The sequence below is a fragment of the Cygnus olor genome, chromosome 1 (assembly GCF_009769625.2).
Source record: "Cygnus olor isolate bCygOlo1 chromosome 1, bCygOlo1.pri.v2, whole genome shotgun sequence".
In the NCBI taxonomy this organism is placed as follows: Eukaryota; Metazoa; Chordata; class Aves; order Anseriformes; family Anatidae; genus Cygnus; species Cygnus olor.
This window is the reverse complement of record NC_049169.1, coordinates 139,809,692-139,830,774: the sequence shown is the minus strand read 5'-3', so window position 1 is coordinate 139,830,774 and position 21,083 is coordinate 139,809,692. Positions and strand designations below refer to the sequence as shown.

The 21,083-nt window shown below is 36.3% G+C and overlaps 1 protein-coding gene across 1 annotated transcript in view; it reads left to right on the top strand.

Moving 5' to 3' along the window:
* Positions 1-21,083, top strand: part of VWA3B (von Willebrand factor A domain containing 3B) — a 70,919-nt gene that overhangs the window by 40,620 nt on the left and 9,216 nt on the right. Inside the window, 7 exon segments of the mRNA XM_040548226.1 lie at positions 4,431-4,546; positions 8,193-8,243; positions 11,596-11,815; positions 17,738-17,852; positions 18,997-19,121; positions 19,966-20,103; positions 20,628-20,725. Of these exon segments, the coding sequence (XP_040404160.1) occupies positions 4,431-4,546; positions 8,193-8,243; positions 11,596-11,815; positions 17,738-17,852; positions 18,997-19,121; positions 19,966-20,103; positions 20,628-20,725 (863 nt within the window).

The following is a 21,083-nucleotide window of genomic DNA, read 5'->3' as shown; positions in this document are numbered from 1 at the left end:
CACTAAATGTATAGTGTGTATCTAATAATGTTCATTCATCCATCAGTAAGAAGATTAAAACTGATAGTTAATAGTATTTCTTGCAGACATAAGTTTACAGCTGTATATTTTTCTTTACAGTTACCAGTGATGGCAGGTGCAGCCATCAGGTGCTCAACAATTTCTTGAGGGTCATAGTCACTTCTCATTCATATTAATCCACTGGACTACTGTGTTCTAAGTCCATAAAGTCATTTGAAAAAATGTGCAGGTGCACAGTTTGTAGGTGATGCATTCTCAGGTTTTACAAGTGTACTCTAAAGACTTTTTTAAATGATTGGTATTCAGTAATTAAAATCTAATTTTCATAGGTGTAAAGGATTGTGAGATTATGGAGGTGCAAAATTTATGATGAATCATGTGTCTTAAAATTGCAATTGCCATTCCCTTTAAAGGCATTTCATTTTTTGACAAGTTTCTCTAAATTAATTCCTCTTATGAATCCTACGGAAGTCCTATAAATATGTTGCATCTTATTTTAAGTAATAAAAGCTGCTTCTTTAAACAATGCACAAATAAAAAGCTAAACAGCATCTATTTAAATAACAATGAGTAAGGAAGGTGTTTTGGAATAGCCTGTGATATACAATCAAATAAAATATTTATAACATACACATACGTATACTTTAAAATTTTCACGTTTATATTTTGAATTCAGGAATGCGTTTTGTAACAACATGCAGATTGTGGAAGCAAACCCATATCCTCTATTTTAGTAAAACTAAGTCAAAACCAAGTTCTTTGAGTATTTTTTCTTTAAGTAAGAGTTTTTTTTTTTTTTTTGGTATACAATTAAAAAGATGGATTTTGTATCAGAAACTCAAAAATACACATTTTCATATTTCAGACATAGATTTTTTCCCCCAAAATACTGGATATTCAGTAACTAAAAAACTGTACAAAACAATCTACTCTAAGTGAAATGCCAAACAAAAAGACAATGTGGCTTTCAGATATCTCTTATTACCTATTTCTGAGGAGTCACATCTTTTTCCATCTTCTTCTGAATACAGCTGCTAAGTAGAGCTCTTTCTTCCACCTTTTTGAATGAATACTCCTTTGAATCATTTCCAAGATAATCCTGAGCTGCATTTGAACTGCTTTTTGCAAAAACACTAGTCTGTATAACCTAATGGTCTTTAAAAATATTTCAAAGTTGTGATTCAGCAAATAGAATAATAGAATGGAAGGTTGGAAGGGACCCTAACGACCCTAACGACCATCTAACCCGCCTGCCATGGGTAGAGACACCTTCCCCTATATCAGGTTGCTTGAAGCCCCATCTAACCTGGCCTAAACATTTCCAGGGATGGGGCATCCAAAACTACTCTGGACAGCTACACTAGGGTACTACACTACTACCCTAGTAGTACAAGCAGAGGTATTTTTTAAATGGCAGTTCATGGGAGCTTATGCTAGCCTCGTTCAGGGTTGAATTAAGTTCAGTGTTACTGTACAGAATCTGAACAGTTAAGTATGGGCTTTCTTTAGATTCAAGCATAGAAATACAAAAAATAGATCATTTTTACCACTTTTGTACCTGATAATCCCCCTTAATTGCATAGAATCACTCAATTTCTTGGACGGTGGAGAATTATTGTTCTGTGTGTAGAGGTATGGATTTTTTCTGGATCTGAAGCGGTACACAGGAGAAAAAGAAGGTTTGGGGTTGCCAACGAGGTGGAACCAGTAGAGCTCATGAGATATGGAAAAGCAAAAAATAGGTTCTGAGACTAGCTAAGAGCTTAAACAGGAGACATTAACAGATTGATGAAGAATCACAGAATCACAAAATGGTTTAGGAAGGGACCTCTGGAAGGGATCTGGTCTGGACCATGAATTATCTTGATTATTCTGGTACTTTCCAAAAACTTCACTGAGGATAATAAACTTACAGACATTTTTGCATTCTTTCTTCTGAAATCTAATTTGTCTTGGTGTGGAATGCAGGCATCCTTGATGCTTTTCTGGGGATGGTATAAGTTTTATTTTCAGCCTTTGCTAGCAGTGATGATGGACTAAATGTGAGCAGGTTTCTCACCTCGGAAATGAAGCAAGCAAAAGGTTTCTATGACAACAGTTCACTAACAAGAGGCTGACCTCCTTTCCCAATTTTATGTGACCTTTCCGTTTCACCTGAATTATTTCACAGAAATTAATTCTGATTAAAATCATCAGATTCATATCCAGAAAAAAATCTATCTGGGAGCTTATCTGAATTATATTATGGTAGTTCTGGAGCAAACCTTCCCTATAGAACCATCTGTGTATCTATTGCAAAATGAGGCATCGTCACGTAGCTTTGCAAGTCATGTTTTGTTGACTCAATTCTTTACTCAAGAGAGTCAAGTTCAGATTCAGCCAGACCAAGATAACTTGTTCAGTTGAAAGTAAGAAATGTTTTTGTAGGGTTATTATGCTTTAGTTTTGTCTCTAAAATGTTGAAATTTTGGTTTTGAAATAAAAGCCATTTTGAAACAAGTGATTTCTTTTGATATGAAAGTTTAAGTATTTAATTTAGAAAATGACAAAACATTTTGGCACTAAAAACCTTCCTTGTCATTTCTTTCAGCTGAATCTGTGAAATTTTAGTTGACTTCATGAGCAGTTTCCATTGCTCTGAAAGTACGCATAATATTTCAAGTTTACTACTTGCTAAGAACACATTCTGTTCTGGTTTTATTCTGCAGTACTGTAATAATGTGTTTATGCTTGTCTGTCCTTCACAATGTATTTAGAGTGTTTTCCAAACTGTATTAAATATTCATTTTTCATGTCATGCTGTTTGTACTTGAATTTGCTCTGGGAATTTGTAAGGGATATGAGAGAAGGGTTCCACATGGTGACCCCCTACTGAACTTTTATAAACTTGTTTGGAGTAACACAGCAGATAACAACCATGGCAGCATAGGGCTGGATGAGGGGTGGTCTTAGTTCCCTGCCTTCCAGCTTTCAACTCCACCTAGAAATGACAGATAGCCAGATTGCATGGCTCACGGTTGTGAGCAGAGATTTGCTTCATCCATCTCTGGTAAGGTACTTCACTGACATGTTCCCATTAACCTTAGCTTCTAAGTGATCTTAAAATTAATCCAATATGAAGAGCTTTGATGTGGTCTGGCACTGAACTAGCAGAGATTTGTAAATCAGAGAGAAGATGTCTTCAGAAAGAGAGGTTTGCCACTTGACAGCCAGCTGCAGATAGGGAATACAAAGTCACATCATTGCTCCTGAAAAAATGATCCTACAGCAGTAATTTGGAATCTAGCTAGGTTGTGATGATTTAAACACACATATAGGTATACAAAATCACTGAAAAGTGTTCTCAAATATGGAAGTCTTGTTATTGCTTTATTTTCTGATTGCTTGCATTATCCCCCTCAACAGTGATTTTATTTTTGTTTAACTTGAACCTCATCCATCCTTTTGTCATTACATCCTGATCTTAGACAGGAACGTGGAGAAGCTTCTGATTCAACCATACGTGTTAAAAACAGTTCTGAGGAGAGTATCATTCTCTGATTTCTCCATTTTTTTCCTTGTATTTTTTCTCTTTATAATCATCATCATGGCATTGATAAATAAATAGCTTTCTTATAGGAACCGCTGAGTAATTTAAAGGCTGAAGGATGGTGGGACTTTGGACTGAGAGATGGGAAGGCATCTTTCCTCCTTTCTGTCATCCTTTTCCACACTTTTCTCTGCTTTTTTAAGATGTACTACTAAGTGTGTGAGTTGCTATTTTGTAATGAATTTGGCTTACAAGGATGCCAAGTTGTGAGCTTTGAAAGGAATGGAGGTTTCTGATTATGACCTCCCTGGTCAGGTTCCTAATCCTTATTGCGGTCAATTAAGACTAGTTGCAGTGAGCGATATCCTTGTTCACTCTTTGGTGATCAGTGTGGTAGCCAAAAATCTCTCATGCTTTGGTCCTCTAATTCCTTAGAAAATATGGTCCTCCAGAATAAGAGTATTAAATACACTTAAATAAGTAAGTGCCATATCTGTCTGTTGTAATTATATGATGAGGGTTGTTTTAAAGCAGTACAATCTGGAATATGCTTTTGTCCCTTCTTTCATTATTAGAGTGAGTTTTTTGAGAGTACTGGTTCAGTTAAAATTAACTAGTAGTTAATAACCTGATTTGCCTTGTCTTACAATAATTGATTTGCAACTTTCTGTGTAAAGCAATTATATCATTTCACAAGATGTCTGTCATTAACTGCTGTTCAGTGGCCGTTTCTCTGAGGTGCTCACCGCTTTGTTTCTGCAGCCTTTCCATGTTCCTTCTGTCTGTTCGGATCATTGTACATAGACTCATTGCCATTCTTTTATTCTGATAGAGGAAAAGTTGTATGATAAATACATCTTTGTTTTTTATTGTGTCATAGATTTTACCATTGGCCCATTTTAGCAACAAGAAGGGGATCACGCTAATTAATCCTCAGGCAGTGAATCTTGATGCCTATAAAGAGAAGCTGGAAAAAGCAATTAAATCCTATGAAAGGCAAGTCTACTCATCAGAATTGTATCATATTTACAGTCTAATTTCAGATTTTTCTTATGTAGTGGATACTTGCATACATATTCTTTGGTTGATGCTGGAAATTCCGTACATTGACAAACTTTAATCAACCATTAACCTATAGGAGAAATGTTTATTTTCTTCACACAAAAGGCATAATAATAATAATAATAATAATAATAATAATAATAATAATATAGACAAGGAGATAATAAATAATAAGTTATTCATATTTTATTTGGTCAATGACTTTTTTTTTTACTTCTGGGAGTAAACCTGAAAGCAATTTTTGCAGGTGAAGGAACACCTAAACATATAGTGGTGGCAAGACCATAACCTACAATTAAGCTTCTAAATCCAGAGACTGGCATTTAAAGTAGTGGCCTTCTTTCTGCTGCCAGCTGCCTAGCACCTAACTGTGGTTGCAAGAGTATAACTGAGGCATGTATAAGATCATAGGATCATGGAATGGTTTGGGTTGAAAGGCACCTTAAAGATCATCCTGTTGCAATCCCTTGCCATGGGCAGGGACACCTTCCCCAAGACAAGGTTGCTCAAAGCCCCATCCATCCCGGCCTTGAACACTTCCAGGGATGGGGCATCCACAGCTTCTCTGGGCAACCTGTTCCAGGGCCTCACCATGCTCATAGTAAATAATTTCTTTCTAATATTTAATTTAATTCTACCCTCTTTTAGTTTAAAACTGTTACTCCTTGTCATAGCATCATAGAATGGCTTGGGTTGGAAGGGACCTCAAAGGTCATCTAGTTCCAACCACCCTGCCATAGGCAGGGGTGCTATCCAATTGTCCTATCACTACACTCACAGATCTTCTCCTGCTTTCCTGTAGGCCCCATTTAAGTACTGAAAAACCGCTATAAGGTCTCCCTGGAACCTCCCCTTCTCCAGGCTGAAGAACCCCAACTTTCTCAGCCTCTCTTTGTAGGAGAGGTACTCCAGCCTTCTGATGATACTCATGACCCTCCTATGGACCCACTCCAACAAGTCCATGTCCTTGTGCTGGGGGCACACAGAACTGAACGCAGTGCTCCAGGTGGGGTCTCACAAGAGCAGAATAGAAGGGGAGAATCACCTCCCTGGACCTGCTGGCCACGCTTCTTTTGATGCAGCCCAGGATATGGTTGGCTTTATGGGCTGCAAGCACACATTGCCAGCTTATGTTGAGTTTTCATCCACCAGTACCCCCAGGTCCTCCACAGGGCTGGTCTCAAATGTGTTCTCCACCCAGCCTGTATTTGTGCTTGGGATTGCCCTGGCCCAGGTGCAGGACCTTGCACTTGGCCCTGGTGAACTTCATGAAGTTTGCATGGGCTCACCTCTCAAGATACTGACCATTTAAATTTTTTTTTTTTTTGAAAAGGAGATATGTGTTGCGCTTATTAAGTAAATGTTGCTAAGAGCACATCAGAAGTAAAAAGGGCAAGGACATTAGATCTCTAAGTTATATCTTAACCTTCATTTGACTTTGTGCAGTTTTTTTGATGTAATGAAGTTATTTGGCTACTGATATCATTATGTAACTTTATAGGAGCTTTGACTAGAGCTATTTTAATAAATGAGATATCTTTTCAGGCTGTATTTTAATAACATTTGCAGATGTAATTATTTTATATGACAAAAAAAAAACACTTGATGACAAGTGTTTAGTCTTTGTTATTTGATGAAATCAATTGAGATCCTTTAAGTTTTTCTTTTCTCTGCAGCGATATGATAATGTCAGTTCTTTTGTAAGCATGTAATAGCTCTCTTTTTCATTCCCATTTCCTATTGCTAAATATATATGTCTTTTGTGGTAAAAATCAAGAATTATGATTTGAAAATGCTGCTTGCTATGTCTAATGTCAGTGGAATTCAGTGAAGAAAAATCTGTTATTATTTTGTTATTGAGACAATGCTGTTATCATCAGGCTGATGAAGAACTTAGAGAAATCTGGATTTCACGCTCATTTGGACAGAAAGATGGGCAAGTGGTATATTTTTGACAGACTGAAGAATTTTCAGGGTTTTCATTGCTGTGCTGTACTATTGAATATTTATATTTATTGACCTCAATTTTGAGGGAAAGAAAAGATATTTTCTGGTTAAACTTCGATGATCTTTTCCAGAGAAGCATTTTCACAGTGCTGTCCCACGTCTCCTTAACACTTTGGTGACCGATAATACAGTTATCTTTACCACCATATGAATGGGTAATGAATCAGGTATATTTACAACAGAAGATAATTAACAATGTAAAAAGGACTTCTCATTGCTTGTACTCTACATGTGAAACAACAAGCCAGTCAAATTTGTTTTGCTATAAATGCAGCACTACTTTTCCAGTAATTGATTTTGCGAAGGCTGCAATTCAGCTTTGTGAATAGTGACTAGTCAGAAATTTATTCTGACATCTGTAGATGAGACAATATGTCAGAGCATTCAGTCTCAAGAGTGGAAGCAAGCATGACAATATCTTCCCCATATATAGTTTGACCTTAGCATCAAATTAAGAGGTGAAAAAGTGGTGAGGGCAGAAATTTCTTACTCTGACAAAGAGAATAATGAAGGCGAAAAAGGCTGAGAGCTTCAAACTGTGTACAATCTTGTATAGCCAGAGGCATTTACGAATGAGTTGGTTATGAGTGTGCACATTTAGAAGTATGAAATAGTCAGTGGAGCATGCTGAGACTGCAAATTGTGAATGAACTAAGTAATTTACATTCTAAAAGTGCTTGGTTTTGGTTTCTAGTAGATAAAATTAATCAACAAGAAATTGATATTGAAAATCTGGTGCTAATGGCCTTTTTTAATACTCAACAGTAAAACTAGCATGGTTTTAAAAGTCTAATGGTTGTGATCTGAATTTTTACTAACAATGAATCTGTTCTTGCATTTCCAAAGGGAGTGCATTTTTCTATAATTACAGCAATTGGGATCATTGGTAGAGGTTTATTTCTGTAGTGTGAAATGAAGTAATTGAGTGATGGCTTAATTGTTTTAGAAGCTAATAGAGAAAACTGTGAGCTAGATGACCTAATATGAGTTTATGATTTATGTCTAAAAGCAAAAGCAGAAGGTTTAGTGGTGCTTTTAAAAGATTTCAGCGCTATATTGCTTTGGGAGTATCATTTCTGTTTTCCTGTCAGTAGTTTTTCTGTAGCCAGAGTTTAATTAATCAGAAACCATAATGGCACAATGGAGGGGTTATCTTAGCAGAAAAAAATAATTATCATTGCTGTCCATGTGTCATTAGGCTACAGTTTTCTGAAACTGTTTAATTGGAGGAACTTAACTAGCATTTAATCACTTCTGTTGTTTGATTTATCATGCTGGTGCTGAACAGAACCATCCATACAAAATCTTGTCAGGAAACAGCAGTGATTGCCACTAATCCTTCAATGACCCTGAAATAGTCATGTTGCTACTTGATGGAAGATGCTGTTTTCCCATCTTCTCTTGCAGTTGATAATTTCATAGCTGAATGATAAGTACAAAGTTTAACAATACAGTGCTCTTGGAATACAAATCAGTGCAGATATCTTAAGAAACTGTGTTTATTTGCTGTTTGGAGGTCATCAGATACAAAAGGAACTCCATTCCCTCAAAACTGCTTTGCTTTCTTTAATAGGCGCCTAAATCTAGTTATCTGGAGAGCGCTATCTCAAGAGGAAAGAGACAAGTAAGCTATCACTGTTTTGTTTTCTAACTTATCTCTGAAAGACTGCTCATAAATGTGTGACATTTCTTTTTATCGCTGTTTCTTTAAACTACTTGTTTTGTTTTCAGATATTTCATGCCTGTACCTTAGCTTCAAAAATATTTGTGTGATATGTAGTGATACTAAATTCTGGACCACCTTCTTGCAGTGTTGATTATTTTTAAAGGAAAGGACTTGCATTCAATTTGAACAGCAGTAGTCTATTCTTGATCAGTGTTGAGTGACAGTGCCTTGGGAGGGCAGCATGTCATTGCCTTTGGCAACATGTTAGATCTTCTCTCATCCAGTAAAGAGCACCTCAGTGGCTGGTATTTAAATTATAATAAGCACCTTTTCGGCTTGTGCTGTAACTATGTATCACAGTGAAAATTCACACTACTTTAACTGGGTTCTTTCTGTATATTGATTTAGAAAACTAGAGACTAAATAAACAAGACTGGCATCAGTGAAGTTAGCATCTGTTTACTTCAAAGAATAATTTGAAAATCAAATAATCAAAACTGAATGGGTGGGAAATATTCTAAGCAGAAAAATAGGAAGGAAAAAGAGAATGCTTCAGACTTCAGCTAATGAGCCAAATTACAGTGTTCTGTCATCAAAAAGGAGAACAGTTTTGGGCAAAAACCCATTCTGATGCAGAAAGGAAGTGAAGCCTATTAAACAAAAGAACAGCATATAATTAAAAAGAGGGAATAGATGTTTGCTAATTCAGACAGTGAGCTATAAAGTGTAAAAAGTTGACAATGTGACGTCTAAAATATTTTATTGTGGGTGAGGTATGGCCAATCATATATATAAGGAAAAAAAAGAAATCTAGCAGTTGTACAGTCTGTTGCTAGAGGGGCCGTAGTAAGATTGTTAATGTTGGTGCGCAGAAGTTGAAATATTTGATCTGTTTCTCTTCTAAATCTGTAATTTGAACGATCATGTTCATGTATAACAAAAGGATGATCGCGTACTCTAAAAATCATTGGGAATCTGTAGGGAGAGGATAATGAAGTCTAATTTCGTCACACAACCCCTTAAAGAAGTGATTGAGAAGCTCTCTGATTCACTAGTGTTTACTAGAAGGTTATCTTAGATTACCAGGAAAATTCATATTTACTGGAGAAGTAATAATATTATGATTGTGTTCAGAATAGTTGAGATATCCAGTTCAGGAGATAAGTTAGCTTAACGTTGATTCTAGAGGAACAAAGGATTCAGTTAATAGATAACAAAATCTAGGTACGTAACTATACCAGTCAGTATAGTTTCATTACAAAACAGTTCCTAGAGGTGTAGAGAGATGAAGTGACAAAGAGTAGGACAACACAGTAGGCATCACTGTGGTTGTATGTGTTGGTAAGACAGACACTTAAATACTCTCTCCATGTCTAGGTTTCACATTTTTATACATTGGCAAAACTGTAGAGAAGGGGTACAGGAATGACTTGAATACGAAAAAGAAGTACCTTACTTCCAATTAGAGATTTAAAGAATTCTACCTGTGCTGGGTTTTGGGGGTTTAGTTTGTTAGTTTTTTATCAAAATGACTGTATGTTACTCAGCTTTCCATGTATAGGTACTTTCAGTGTGCAGGTTCAACATGGCTCTTCAGTGTAGTGGACATTGACATAATCCAAACCCTGGATTGAAGCAAACTCCTGATCATTGAGTGAAAACTGAACGGAGCAGGACTGAGAGGAATAAGCAGCAGCAGATTCTCTCTCTTTTGATGTAATCATGACATCCACATGACATCCTGGTCTCCAGATTGGAGAGAGATGGATTTGATGGGTGGACTATTCAGTAGATAAGGAATTAGCTTGAAGGTCACACACAGAGAGTGGTGATCAATGGATCTATGTCCAAGTGGAGGCTAGTGACAAGTGGTGTAGCTCAGGGGTCTGTCCTTGGACTAATCCTGTTTAATATCTTTATCAATGACATAGACAGTGTGATTGAGTGCACCCTCTGCAAATTTGCAGAGGACACCAAGTTGAGTGCTGCACTTGATATGATAGAAGGAAGGGATGCCATCCAAAGGGACCTGGACAGGCTTGAGAAGTGGGCTCATGTGAACCTCATGAGGTTCAACAAATCTAAATGCAGGGTGCTGCACCTGGGCTGGGGCAATCCCGGACATGAATACAAACTGGGAGAACTCATTGAGAGCAGCCCTGTGGAAAAGGACTTGGGGGTTCTGTTGGATGAAAAGCTCAACATGAGCTGGCAGTGCATGCTTGCAGCCCAGAAGGCCAACTGCATCCTGGGCAGCATCAACAGAGGAGTTGCCAGCAGGGCAAGGGAGGGGATTGTCCCCCTCTGCTCTGCCCTTGTGAAGGCCCACTTGGAGTCCTGCATCCAGGTGTGGGGCCCCCAGCACATGAAGGATGTGGGGCTGTTAGAACCGGTCCAGAGGAGGACCACAAAGATGATCGAGGGGCTGGAACACCTCTCCTATGAAGATAGGCTGAGAGAGCTGGGGCTGTTCAGCCTACAGAAGAGAAGGCTCTGGGGTGACCTCAATCACAGCCTTTCAATACTTAAAGGGGTCTTACAAAAAGGGTGGAGAAGAACTCTTTACTTGAGATAATGATAGGACAAGGGGGAACGATTTTAAACTAAAGGAGGTGTGATTTAGATTACACGTTAGAAGGAAAATCTTCACTCAGAGGGTGGTGAGGCACTGGCACAGGTTGCCCAGAGAGGCTGTGGGTGCCCCATCCCTGGAGGTGTTCAAGGCCAGGTTAGATGAGACCCTGAGCAACCTGGTCTAGTGAGTGCTGTCCCTGCCCGTGGCAGGGGGGTTGGAACTAGGTGATCCTTGAGGTCCCTTCCAACCCAGGCCATTCTATGATTCTATGATTCATATGATTCTATGATCAATCAAGACTGATGCATCAAGTCAGGACTTAATTAGGCATCTAGTGCCATTTTAGATTGTCTAGATGCTTGCCACTTCGCGCTAGCTGCTGCTCCAGAAGGACCAGAAATTTCCATGATTTCTGGATCATGTCAGTAAATTCTTTATTGATGCCTCAGGTATTCTAGGACATCTAAAATAGCACCAAATGCTTGTGCTCAGCCACTTAAATTGCTCTGTAGATGTCTTTCCTTGAGATGCAGTTTGGCCAGATGCAGTTGTTTGACTAAGCGTAATGGTAGCTAGATGAAATACAACGGCCTGTGTCACACAGAAGATAGATTGCATTTTTTGATGTTTTATTCTGCATTTAAATTTTGAATGTTGTGATTCTATTTGTAAAGTACTGTCAAAATTAAAATTTCTCCTACATGCAATTACAAATCTATTTATTTACTTTTAAAGATTTAAAGAGGATGGGCCAGTTCAATATATGGAGCATAAGGAAGCTTTGTTGGAGGCTTTAGAGAATTTGGGATGGCCAATATCCTATGAAGATGTAATATTGTTAGAAGACGAGATACTGGCAGCATTAACATATATTCAGCAGGCCTCTGATCTCCAGGAAGCTGTCAAAAAGGAAATTGAGGAGAACTCAGAATTACACATCAGCAAAAATAAAAAGGTACAGATTGGAAGGGCTTTTTTTTTTTTTTTTTTTTCCAGATATTCATCTTCAGTATGTGCTTCTGCAGTAATTTTGTTCTGTGGTAATAACCTATAAACTAGGCATTTAATGTGATGCTATACAAATAGGGAGAGGAAAACAGTTAAAAAGAGAGCAAGGTGTCATGACTCTTTGGAAGTACTGGTGAAGCAGAACTTCTGCAGCTGAGAGCACTGCAGAAATCAAGCCTCTTTGAAACAAATCTGAGCAAAATATCATTATCTCCTCTGCAAGCACAAGAGAGATACATGAAAGGAGAGATTGAAGAGATATATGAAAGACAATTACGATACAAGTCTTGTGTTTGGGTTAATATCAGATAAACAGGGATAAAAGATCTTGTAATGTCAGAGTGGTTCATTGTAATCTTCTATGGTTATCTTTCTTCTAAAAGATGGAGAGAGCGGGTGAGATTCAGTTCTGTATTTAGACACTGAAATTTAGCTGTCTGTAAAATATAGGCATCGATATATGAACAGGTAGCTTATAAATTATGCCAAGTATCAGTATACACTAACAGGTCATGTGTAGAAACGTAGTGCCGGTATTAAAAAAGGCAATCTTTTCTTTTATCTGACATTTCTTGAGATATACCCCTCTTTTTATTGATATCAATAGTTTTCTTTAAAAGCTCTGGCCTTTTACATATGCTGACATAAATTATAAAAAATATTTGTATTAAATTGACAATAATATGGTAAGATAACACAGTCCATGTATGAAAATAAATGATTATGGGAAGGAACACATTCAGTTTTCTGTAATTTTGGAGAATTTATTCCACTAAGAATGTGCATCTTAAAACATTTTAATGTCTTCAAAAAACAGAAGATGATCTTAATTCGTTTTACATTAGTCTGAAAATACTACATCACCAATAAAGTTATTTTGATTATTGATTTATCTCTGCCAGATAATGTCCCAGTATAAGAGTAGCAGAAACCTGTTCATGTTTCATTTGTTCACTCTGTAATTTTGCTGTTGCCTTGAAACACCAATGTGTACTTTCAGACATGATGTGATTAACATTGTGCAATCACTTATCCTGAGTCAACCTGCTTTAGGAGCCTAATCAGAGCACCATCTTCAGTAATTGCTAATCTGCAACTGAAAAGCTTTAAGAGTGAGAGGCAGAAATGCAGATGTAATTAGAATTCTGTTTATGTGGCGGAAAAAAAGAGTAAAACATAAGCAAAAAGCTCTGGAGCCTTTTTAAAATGCTGCCAGAGGCTTTTCCAAGTGTGATTTCTATCTACAAAATGGGTATAAAAAAGTAAAGTGCCAGCTGAAATACATTACATTACTGTGAGGAAATAGCAGATATGACACTGAATGAAAATTACCACTGTAAGATAGTAGAAAAATCCCAATTATTCTGGAAGTCTACTTGACAAAGCAGACTTCTAAATTGCCTGCTATTTTTTTTTACTAAACTCAACCCCCTTAGTTTTTAGCATTTAAGGGTTCTTAATTACCTTCACAACTTCTTAAAAGAATTAGTAAACCTTTTTGGATGTCCTTGCTATGGGAGCTTTCTGTTTAAGCCTACAACTGAATTAATGGTCTGGTTATCCTCCCTCTGTGCTCTGACCTTCTTTGAGAGTTGTGTTCAGGCTGCTGTGTTTACTTATGTTTGAGAAACGTAGGCTATGTCAGTTCCTTATTGAAAGAGGGTAGAGTAGACATCTGTCTGCACAGGGCCATGAGATGACAGAAGACCTCTAGTGATGCAAGAAGTAAATGCTTTGGGAAATGAATAAATACATTTAATTATTATCAAGCAAAATATAAAACACTGAAAATTAAAGATTACCTAATTGAAGGGCTAATTGTAGACTGTATCTTATTTTACTCATTTTTTTTAAACTGTACAGATTAAAGCATGTGTTGACAAAAATCTTCCTCTTCAGGCTGGCACCTTTTTTTTTTTTTTTTTCAGTTGTTAAAAAATGAGGAATCTATAATTTTATTTGTTCTAATAAGTAACTGCTTTGACTTAAAATATTTGCATTTTGAACTTGCCAGGCATAACAATCAGCCATCATTTTTTATGATTTTTCTCACTGAATTATAAAAGTTGTTTACAACATGTTATTTTCACCTAGTAAAAGGATGTATTCAGGGTCCTCTATCCACTTCTCATTAGACCACGTAAGGTCTACTGGGGTCCTGGCATTACTATTCTTCAGACACAACCTCTTCCAGGACAGTTTTTTGCATTCTGTTAATGGCCATCACTTTTTCATGTAAAATACTTCTTTCCCTAAGTGTCATAATCTTGCCTTTGGGCGTGATGAGGAACATTTCTCCTCATACTAAATATTTCTGTTTCTACATATCAATGGCCATCCAATTCTGCAGACAAAGAAAGCTGCATTTGTTACTAAGGATCCACTCTAATTAAGAATATGTTTTTAAAAGTACTGTGCTTCCCTTAGGATAAGCTGAAATGTGCAAGACTTATGCTTGTTTGTGACCCTGTTGAATGGTCACCATGTAATAAAAAGAATTTGAAGTGGCTCATAAGCATAATGTGTTCTGTAAAGCTTGTTTATTTGGGTGGAAAGGGACCTCTAGTGGTTCACTAAGTCCATTCTTTCTGAAAAATGTTTCATATCTGATTGATTTAATTATTCCTAATGAAATATTTATAGCTGAGAAATTATTCTTTACAAGAATGGAAATTCTGTATCTCCCTTGGCAGTTTCTTCTATTTCCTGGTGTCCTAATTCTTACACTCCTTATTCTTCCACACCATTTAAGGATCACTAATCACTGTCTGTTGATACCTCTTTTATATTTCATATGCTTCCTAAGCAGCTTGGCATCTCCTGCCTTTGTTCTTGTGCCTCTTTGGGGAGACAAGGCAAAACAAGCATCCCAAAAAAGCATAACAACAAGAAAGTTATAAGTAATTTTAATAATTACCTAGAAATGTTTTGTCAAATTTTCCATTGTCATCAATAGAGTAATACGTTGGACAAAGTGTGTAGCTACAAAAAGGTAGGGTCTTTGATAAAAATGGATTGTGGTCTATACAGAACAGGCTCGTTGCCACCAGCAGCATGGAAAGAGCAGAGGTTGTTTGGCTCTAAAGTATCAGGTTTGTGTAATGCCAAAGTTAGAGCCAGAGTCTGCTGATAGTCAGTCTTCCTGTCCATTCTCAAGTACAGTAGGAAGGTGCAAAAACTGATGTATTTGAAAAAGAATTTTAAAATACAGCGGGTATCGGCTGTGGGAAATGAAGTTACATACACCTCATGTGATCTGATGTATTGCCTTCAGCAGAAGCAGAGCTAAACCGGGTGGGATCCTTGTGATTTGGATGGGGCTCTTTTGTAACTAAAATACTGGACAATGTTATTCCAGAAATGGGCGCTCTGAGAGTGCCTGGGTCAATCGCACCGACTACCTAAAGGCTGTGTGGTAGTTAGGAGAGATGGATTTCACTTCACAAGGTCTTTCTGCACCACCCGAATTTTGCACTGCTCGGAGCCCTCCCTGGGGGTGCTCGCACAGCCTTTAGTAGCTGGGTTAATGTGGATTGCTGGAAGTTGCCCAAGTTATTAGTCAAGCATTACAAATTAGTTTAAAGTAAATATTCAGCACCAGCTGTCCCTCTAGAGCCTGAGGAATTAAGTAAATGGTTTACCCAAATACCTTTTTGTGTCTGTGGAGTTGGAAGTCTTTGCACTCAAGCCAGACTATATTAGGTTTTACTTTAAGCAGACAGCTAAGCACTGTGAAGGGCCTTTGTTTTAGACTCAGTTTGAAAAATAGAGGTGTTGATATAGGTTATATTCTATAGGGGTAAAGAGTAAACTAGAAAAACAAAACAAAACAAAACAAAAAAAACCCAACAGGTATCTCCCATTTAAAATATCTCCTTGCCTTTTTGTTCTGCTTTGCTTTGCTTATTTTGGGATTTGGATTTTTATTTTATTTTATTATTATTATTATTATTATTTTTAGGATCCTGTATGATTTTTTATGTGGGAGATTGGGAAAAAAGTTTGTAATAGTTACAGTGAAACTGAGAGCAAACAATTTAGTAATCGATTTCCTATCTTTTGCATCATAATTGCTTGTTAGGGCAAACCAATTATCAAAGCAAATATACCTTTTTTATGAAGAAAATCTCATCAGACAAGGAAGCAGATCATACTCATCTAGTATGCAGGGTTTTTTAGGACCATATGGACTGTGGTTATTTTTCAGAAATACAGTTGATAAATGGTGCATAGATATGTGGAAAAGTTTGAGATTTCAAAATGTATGTTTTTGTTACTCAGTGGAATTATAGTAGAGATGGATGCTTGAAAATTGTTTATGAGGTGAGCTAATAAGTAAGTGCTTTAGAAATTAACAGGCAAAAAGTGTTTTACTTCATGTTACACTTGCTTATAATTTACATTTAGAAGCATTATCATAAGCAGTATGGAGAAAGTAATAGACATTCAAGAATTAATGTGCTATTGTTGTAGCAAATGCAAATGACATTGTTATTCTAGAGGATTGTATGTATAAAATATACTTTCAAAATACTGGGATTACAGACTTGTAAATGTTAAAAAGAAAAGGATTTTATATAATAATTTCTCTCAGGTTTTTCAAGAAACCAAAATGTAAAGTATTCTTTCACATTCTGACATATACACACAATACCCTGATCCTCTCAAAACTTGCAGTGAGAGGTGCCCTGAATGGGAAGAAATTTTTTCTTCTAGAGAAAAAAGGAAAATGATGCAGGAGTATGACTTATTTTAAAGGCAAGTAACAGTAAGACCCTGTGAAATGTGAATGTGAGCTATAAAAGGCTTTAGGGTAAAAGAACATAGCTGTAAAGTAAAGTACTCAAAATCTGGGAAAGCCGAACAGTATATTTCTATGTAAAGCCACTTGTGATTTGTGGTAGCTATTGGTGGTCTAGCTATTTTTCATATCCTTTGATTTCCACAATGCCATGCCTCAGTAACTGCGTGAGATCCGTTGTGCTCTTTGTATTCTTTATTCAGTTACTGATAATTGCAGTCCCTGCCTTCAACAAGGACTTGAACCAGTGTACATACAGACACCCCTTGGTATTTCTATCCTCACCATACAGTGCATGGTCCCCCAAACATCATTTAGGAGTGATCTGACAGTGTGATCTGGTCTTCTGTAGTCTGGGGGGTTGCCCTCCAGAGAGAAGAATACAAACTAAAAGGAAAGAATGATGGACAGTGGCAGCTCTGGAAAATGTGATTTAATATTTTGCTAAGCTGAAACATTTTAAACTTTTTGAAAAATTTAGTTTTGAGTTTATAGCTTGTAAATAAACAGTTTCCAGACACTTCTTTTTTTTTTTTTTTTAATTTTATTTTACATTTTTGATTCCCTATTTGATATTTTTAATCAGTCATTCCATACAATGCTACCTTTTATAAAAATTAGATTATTGTGAAGACCCACCTATCTGGACAAAATGGATGTGTGAAATGTTCACTTGTCTTGCAAAATCAGTGGATTTTTCTTTAGCTCATTCTTGAATGTGAATTGTCTGACTTTTTACATTATTTCCTAGGAAAACAGCAGCCAGAGCCATAATCATCAAGGTAAATTTCTGCCTGAATATTTAAAAGTCCAAGTATCATTATGACCATATTAAACAGGATTTAATAGTGAAAACTCTTAGGTAGTCTTATCCATGAGAGCTTCCTGTAATGAACTTGTTCTGTTTATAACTATTCTGAATATTTAAAACAATCCAATTCACTGTGAATCATCAACAGAGTTTATTACATTAAATTGCCTAAACTGAAGTCGGTTCCAAAGAATAGGTTCAGGCTGACTGGTTGGTTGTTGTGAAAAAAATATATATATAATTGTGTCAAATTACAGAGACTTGAAACTGTGAAGACAAAGTCTAAAAAAACACAAAAAGACAAAGTATTTGTGACTCTCAAAAGCCAAAAGGTGATTGCAAGATCAGACGTCACAGGATTTTATTATCCAGGTATGTATTTTTGTCCACATTTCAAATACTTTTTAGAGTTTCCTAGTACTGATAAAATATTACTTCAGGTTGTGTTTGGCTACTTCTGTTGTAGTCACGTTTAATATTGATTATATTACATGTGCATATTCATGAAAAATGAATATATATCTTGTGTGCAAATATATACATTTATAGAAAGACATACATTTTGTATGATTAGAAAACAATGTTTCTTTGCTACAGTTTTATTTCTGTTCTTCAAACAGTTTCATTTCTAAAAGAAGAGTGTGGAAGAAAATAATTTTAAATAACAGTAGCAGAGAGTATTATAGAATCACAGATTGGTTTGCTTTGGAAGGGACTTTAAAGACCACCCAGTTCCAACCCTCCACTATGGGCAGGGACACCTCTCACTAGACCAGGTTGAATGTATCAGCCTATTCCTCTTTGACGCCTCCCTCAATTGTTTCTGTTGAGCATTTGTCAAAGGTTGAGATTTTGCGTGCATTCAAAGAATTCAACAAATGCTTCTGCCTTTCTGTTGAGCTTTAAGCCAGAATGGTTATTAGGTAAAACGTGTTCTGTTTTTTCTTAATGAATAAATCATACTTATAAGCAGGCTTTGCTATGGGAGAAAGAAAGTACCATGGCCAATTCTTCTCATGTTCTTTTGTATCTCGGCTAGCTGTATTTTTATGCTTACTCTGCTCTCTCCATTTAGAAAGAGGGATCTGAGGCATAGCAACTACATATGGAGGGGGTGTATGCATGTGTAGTCAGGAAGTCCATTATTTTTGTGTTACCTTCACTTGTGTGGTTTTTTTTTTTTTTTAATTTGTGTATTTTATCTGTGATAATAGATTTATTGTGAACAATCAGCCACCTGATTGTCTTATAAATGTCATGCCTGCACTAGAAAATTATTCTTTGTTTTAGTTTTATGGTGTTATTTAGAATGCTTAGTAAGACTATTTTTTTCAGGTACAATTTCTCTTCTGTCCCAATACAATTTATCCTGGCTAAATGAAAATGAGGAATGTATAGTATAGATATGTTTGCCCTCAGTGTTGTGTGGCAGTCTACAGAATTTTTTTTTTTAATATTTTTTCACAAGGGGTAAAAGAAAAAATAATGCTAACATTTTATTATGTTGTTCTTTCAGGAACTGTGACAAAGAATATCAGTTCTTCTTGCACACTTGTTGACTTAAGCCATGGGGAGACGTGGATCGTACCTCTGAAGTTCATTATACCTGTGGGAGGTGCTATGCCATACACATATCTACAGGTGAAAAATTTTATATTTTTTATGATAGCTAATACGCATTTTGAATTTTGTCCCTTTGGTTACATACAGAATAAATTATGTTAATTTTTAATATATATTTTAAATGCATTATTTCTTTTAAAGAAGAGTCTATAGTGAGAGTAATATCTCCATTTCCATGTTATTTTCAACATACTATTTTTTATTTGTTTGGAATTATATTGAAAATGACAGTTGTATTGGTTGTAATTTTATTCCTTTGTTTCTGAGAAGTCTGTATTATTTTCTTTATAGAACATGAGTATTTGGCCACCTCAAGAAGAAATGGAAGATACTTACAACCAAAATGTATTGTTCCCTAGTTCACAGATTAAGAACTGGGGAGAACCCTTTATACACAATGCAGTGTACAGCAGGTTCTAACCATATAATTTGATTTAAAGAAAATTGCAACTTCCACATTCATTTTAAAAATGATTTTGTATAAATCAGTTACATATGCAATCCTCTAAAATTCCTGAGGTTAGTTTAAAAGCTTACTAAAAATGTGTAAATTTGAGCAGGGCTAAAGGGGATGAAGAACTGGAAGAATTTTCTCATTCTGTTCAACTTGCTAGTTGAGCCCTGGTGCATTTACTAGGGCTTTGTCCTTTATTTTTGCTTTGTGTTCTCCCCCGATTCAATGGAAATTATGAGTACATGCAAGGACCAAATTCCTCTGCTTTCCTTTTAAAGATCCATATTAAATCATGGGAACATATTAGAATGATGATTCATGTATAAATATCTTAGTATTTGCCTTTTAGGTCTTGTAAAACTCACAAGCTACATGGTTGTTGTTAACCAAAGCTTTCCTGGTGTGCAGGTCGGAGACTATGTATTTGCCAGAACTGGGACACAGACAGGAAACTATTATTATGTGCCTGCCATTGTCATAGCAACACCAAAGAGCGTGAATGTGGGTGCTAAACTCTACACAGTTCTGATGTTCGACAACAGGAAAGTAAGTTTCCAAGAGGAAACCAATTTGGCAATGCTATTACCAGCATTCTGGTTTTTATGAGGCAAGTACAATTTTCCAGGCTAATGAGGCCACTGTCCCATTCCCTGTCTCCAGCTAACCAAAGTAAATGAGATTTCAGGGCTTAATGAAGAGCCCATGCAATAAACATTAAAAGTGAAATTCTGTAGGATAATTTATTCTTAAGCCAAGTGCTGTTCTTTCCTCTATAATCCATTTGGTGGCTTTCAAAAGCTCCATGCTGCTAAAATGAGAAATACAGAGCTTTTAATCACAGTCAGTACAATCTTCAGTTCATTTCAGTAGGTTTGTTTGTTTGTAAGCCATTATGATAATTTCACTGTATTTTTCATAGTGCAACATTAAGAAAATGTATATTGTACTTAAAATTTTCATCTTTAGAGGCTGATTACAGTTGCATTAAAACAGTTGGCTTTTTATACATATATTTCTTCATTGTTTCTGAGCTTTAGATGTAAATTAGATGAATGTTGATGGTATTGCAGGAACACTGTGTAAGAAGTGGGCTTATTAAAATCAGCCAAACGAAGTATGCCTTTTCCTGTCGGTACATAAGAATGGTGCAGAAGGTGGATTATACAATGTGAGTATGCTTGAACCTAAAAATAAAATAGTTATTTTACATGAATCTTGAATATTGCACTTCTGGTCCAACTATGCTGTCAGGTTTCCATACATAATACTCAAATTACTGTTGTCATGAACTGGTTTGCTCTAAACATGTAACCAAGTGATTTGACCCACATGCATGTGCTGGAGAAGAGCCTTAACTATCTGTTCCACCATTTTATTATCTGGAATATATCAATATATATATAATCAATTTGTTGTCCTGTTTTTACTTTGGGAAAAAAATGAAGGTGTGTGATGGCTTGAAGCTTAGCACCAGGAATTTGTTAGAGGGTTGCTGAAAGGTGAGATGAAGTTTTGATGTGTCAAAG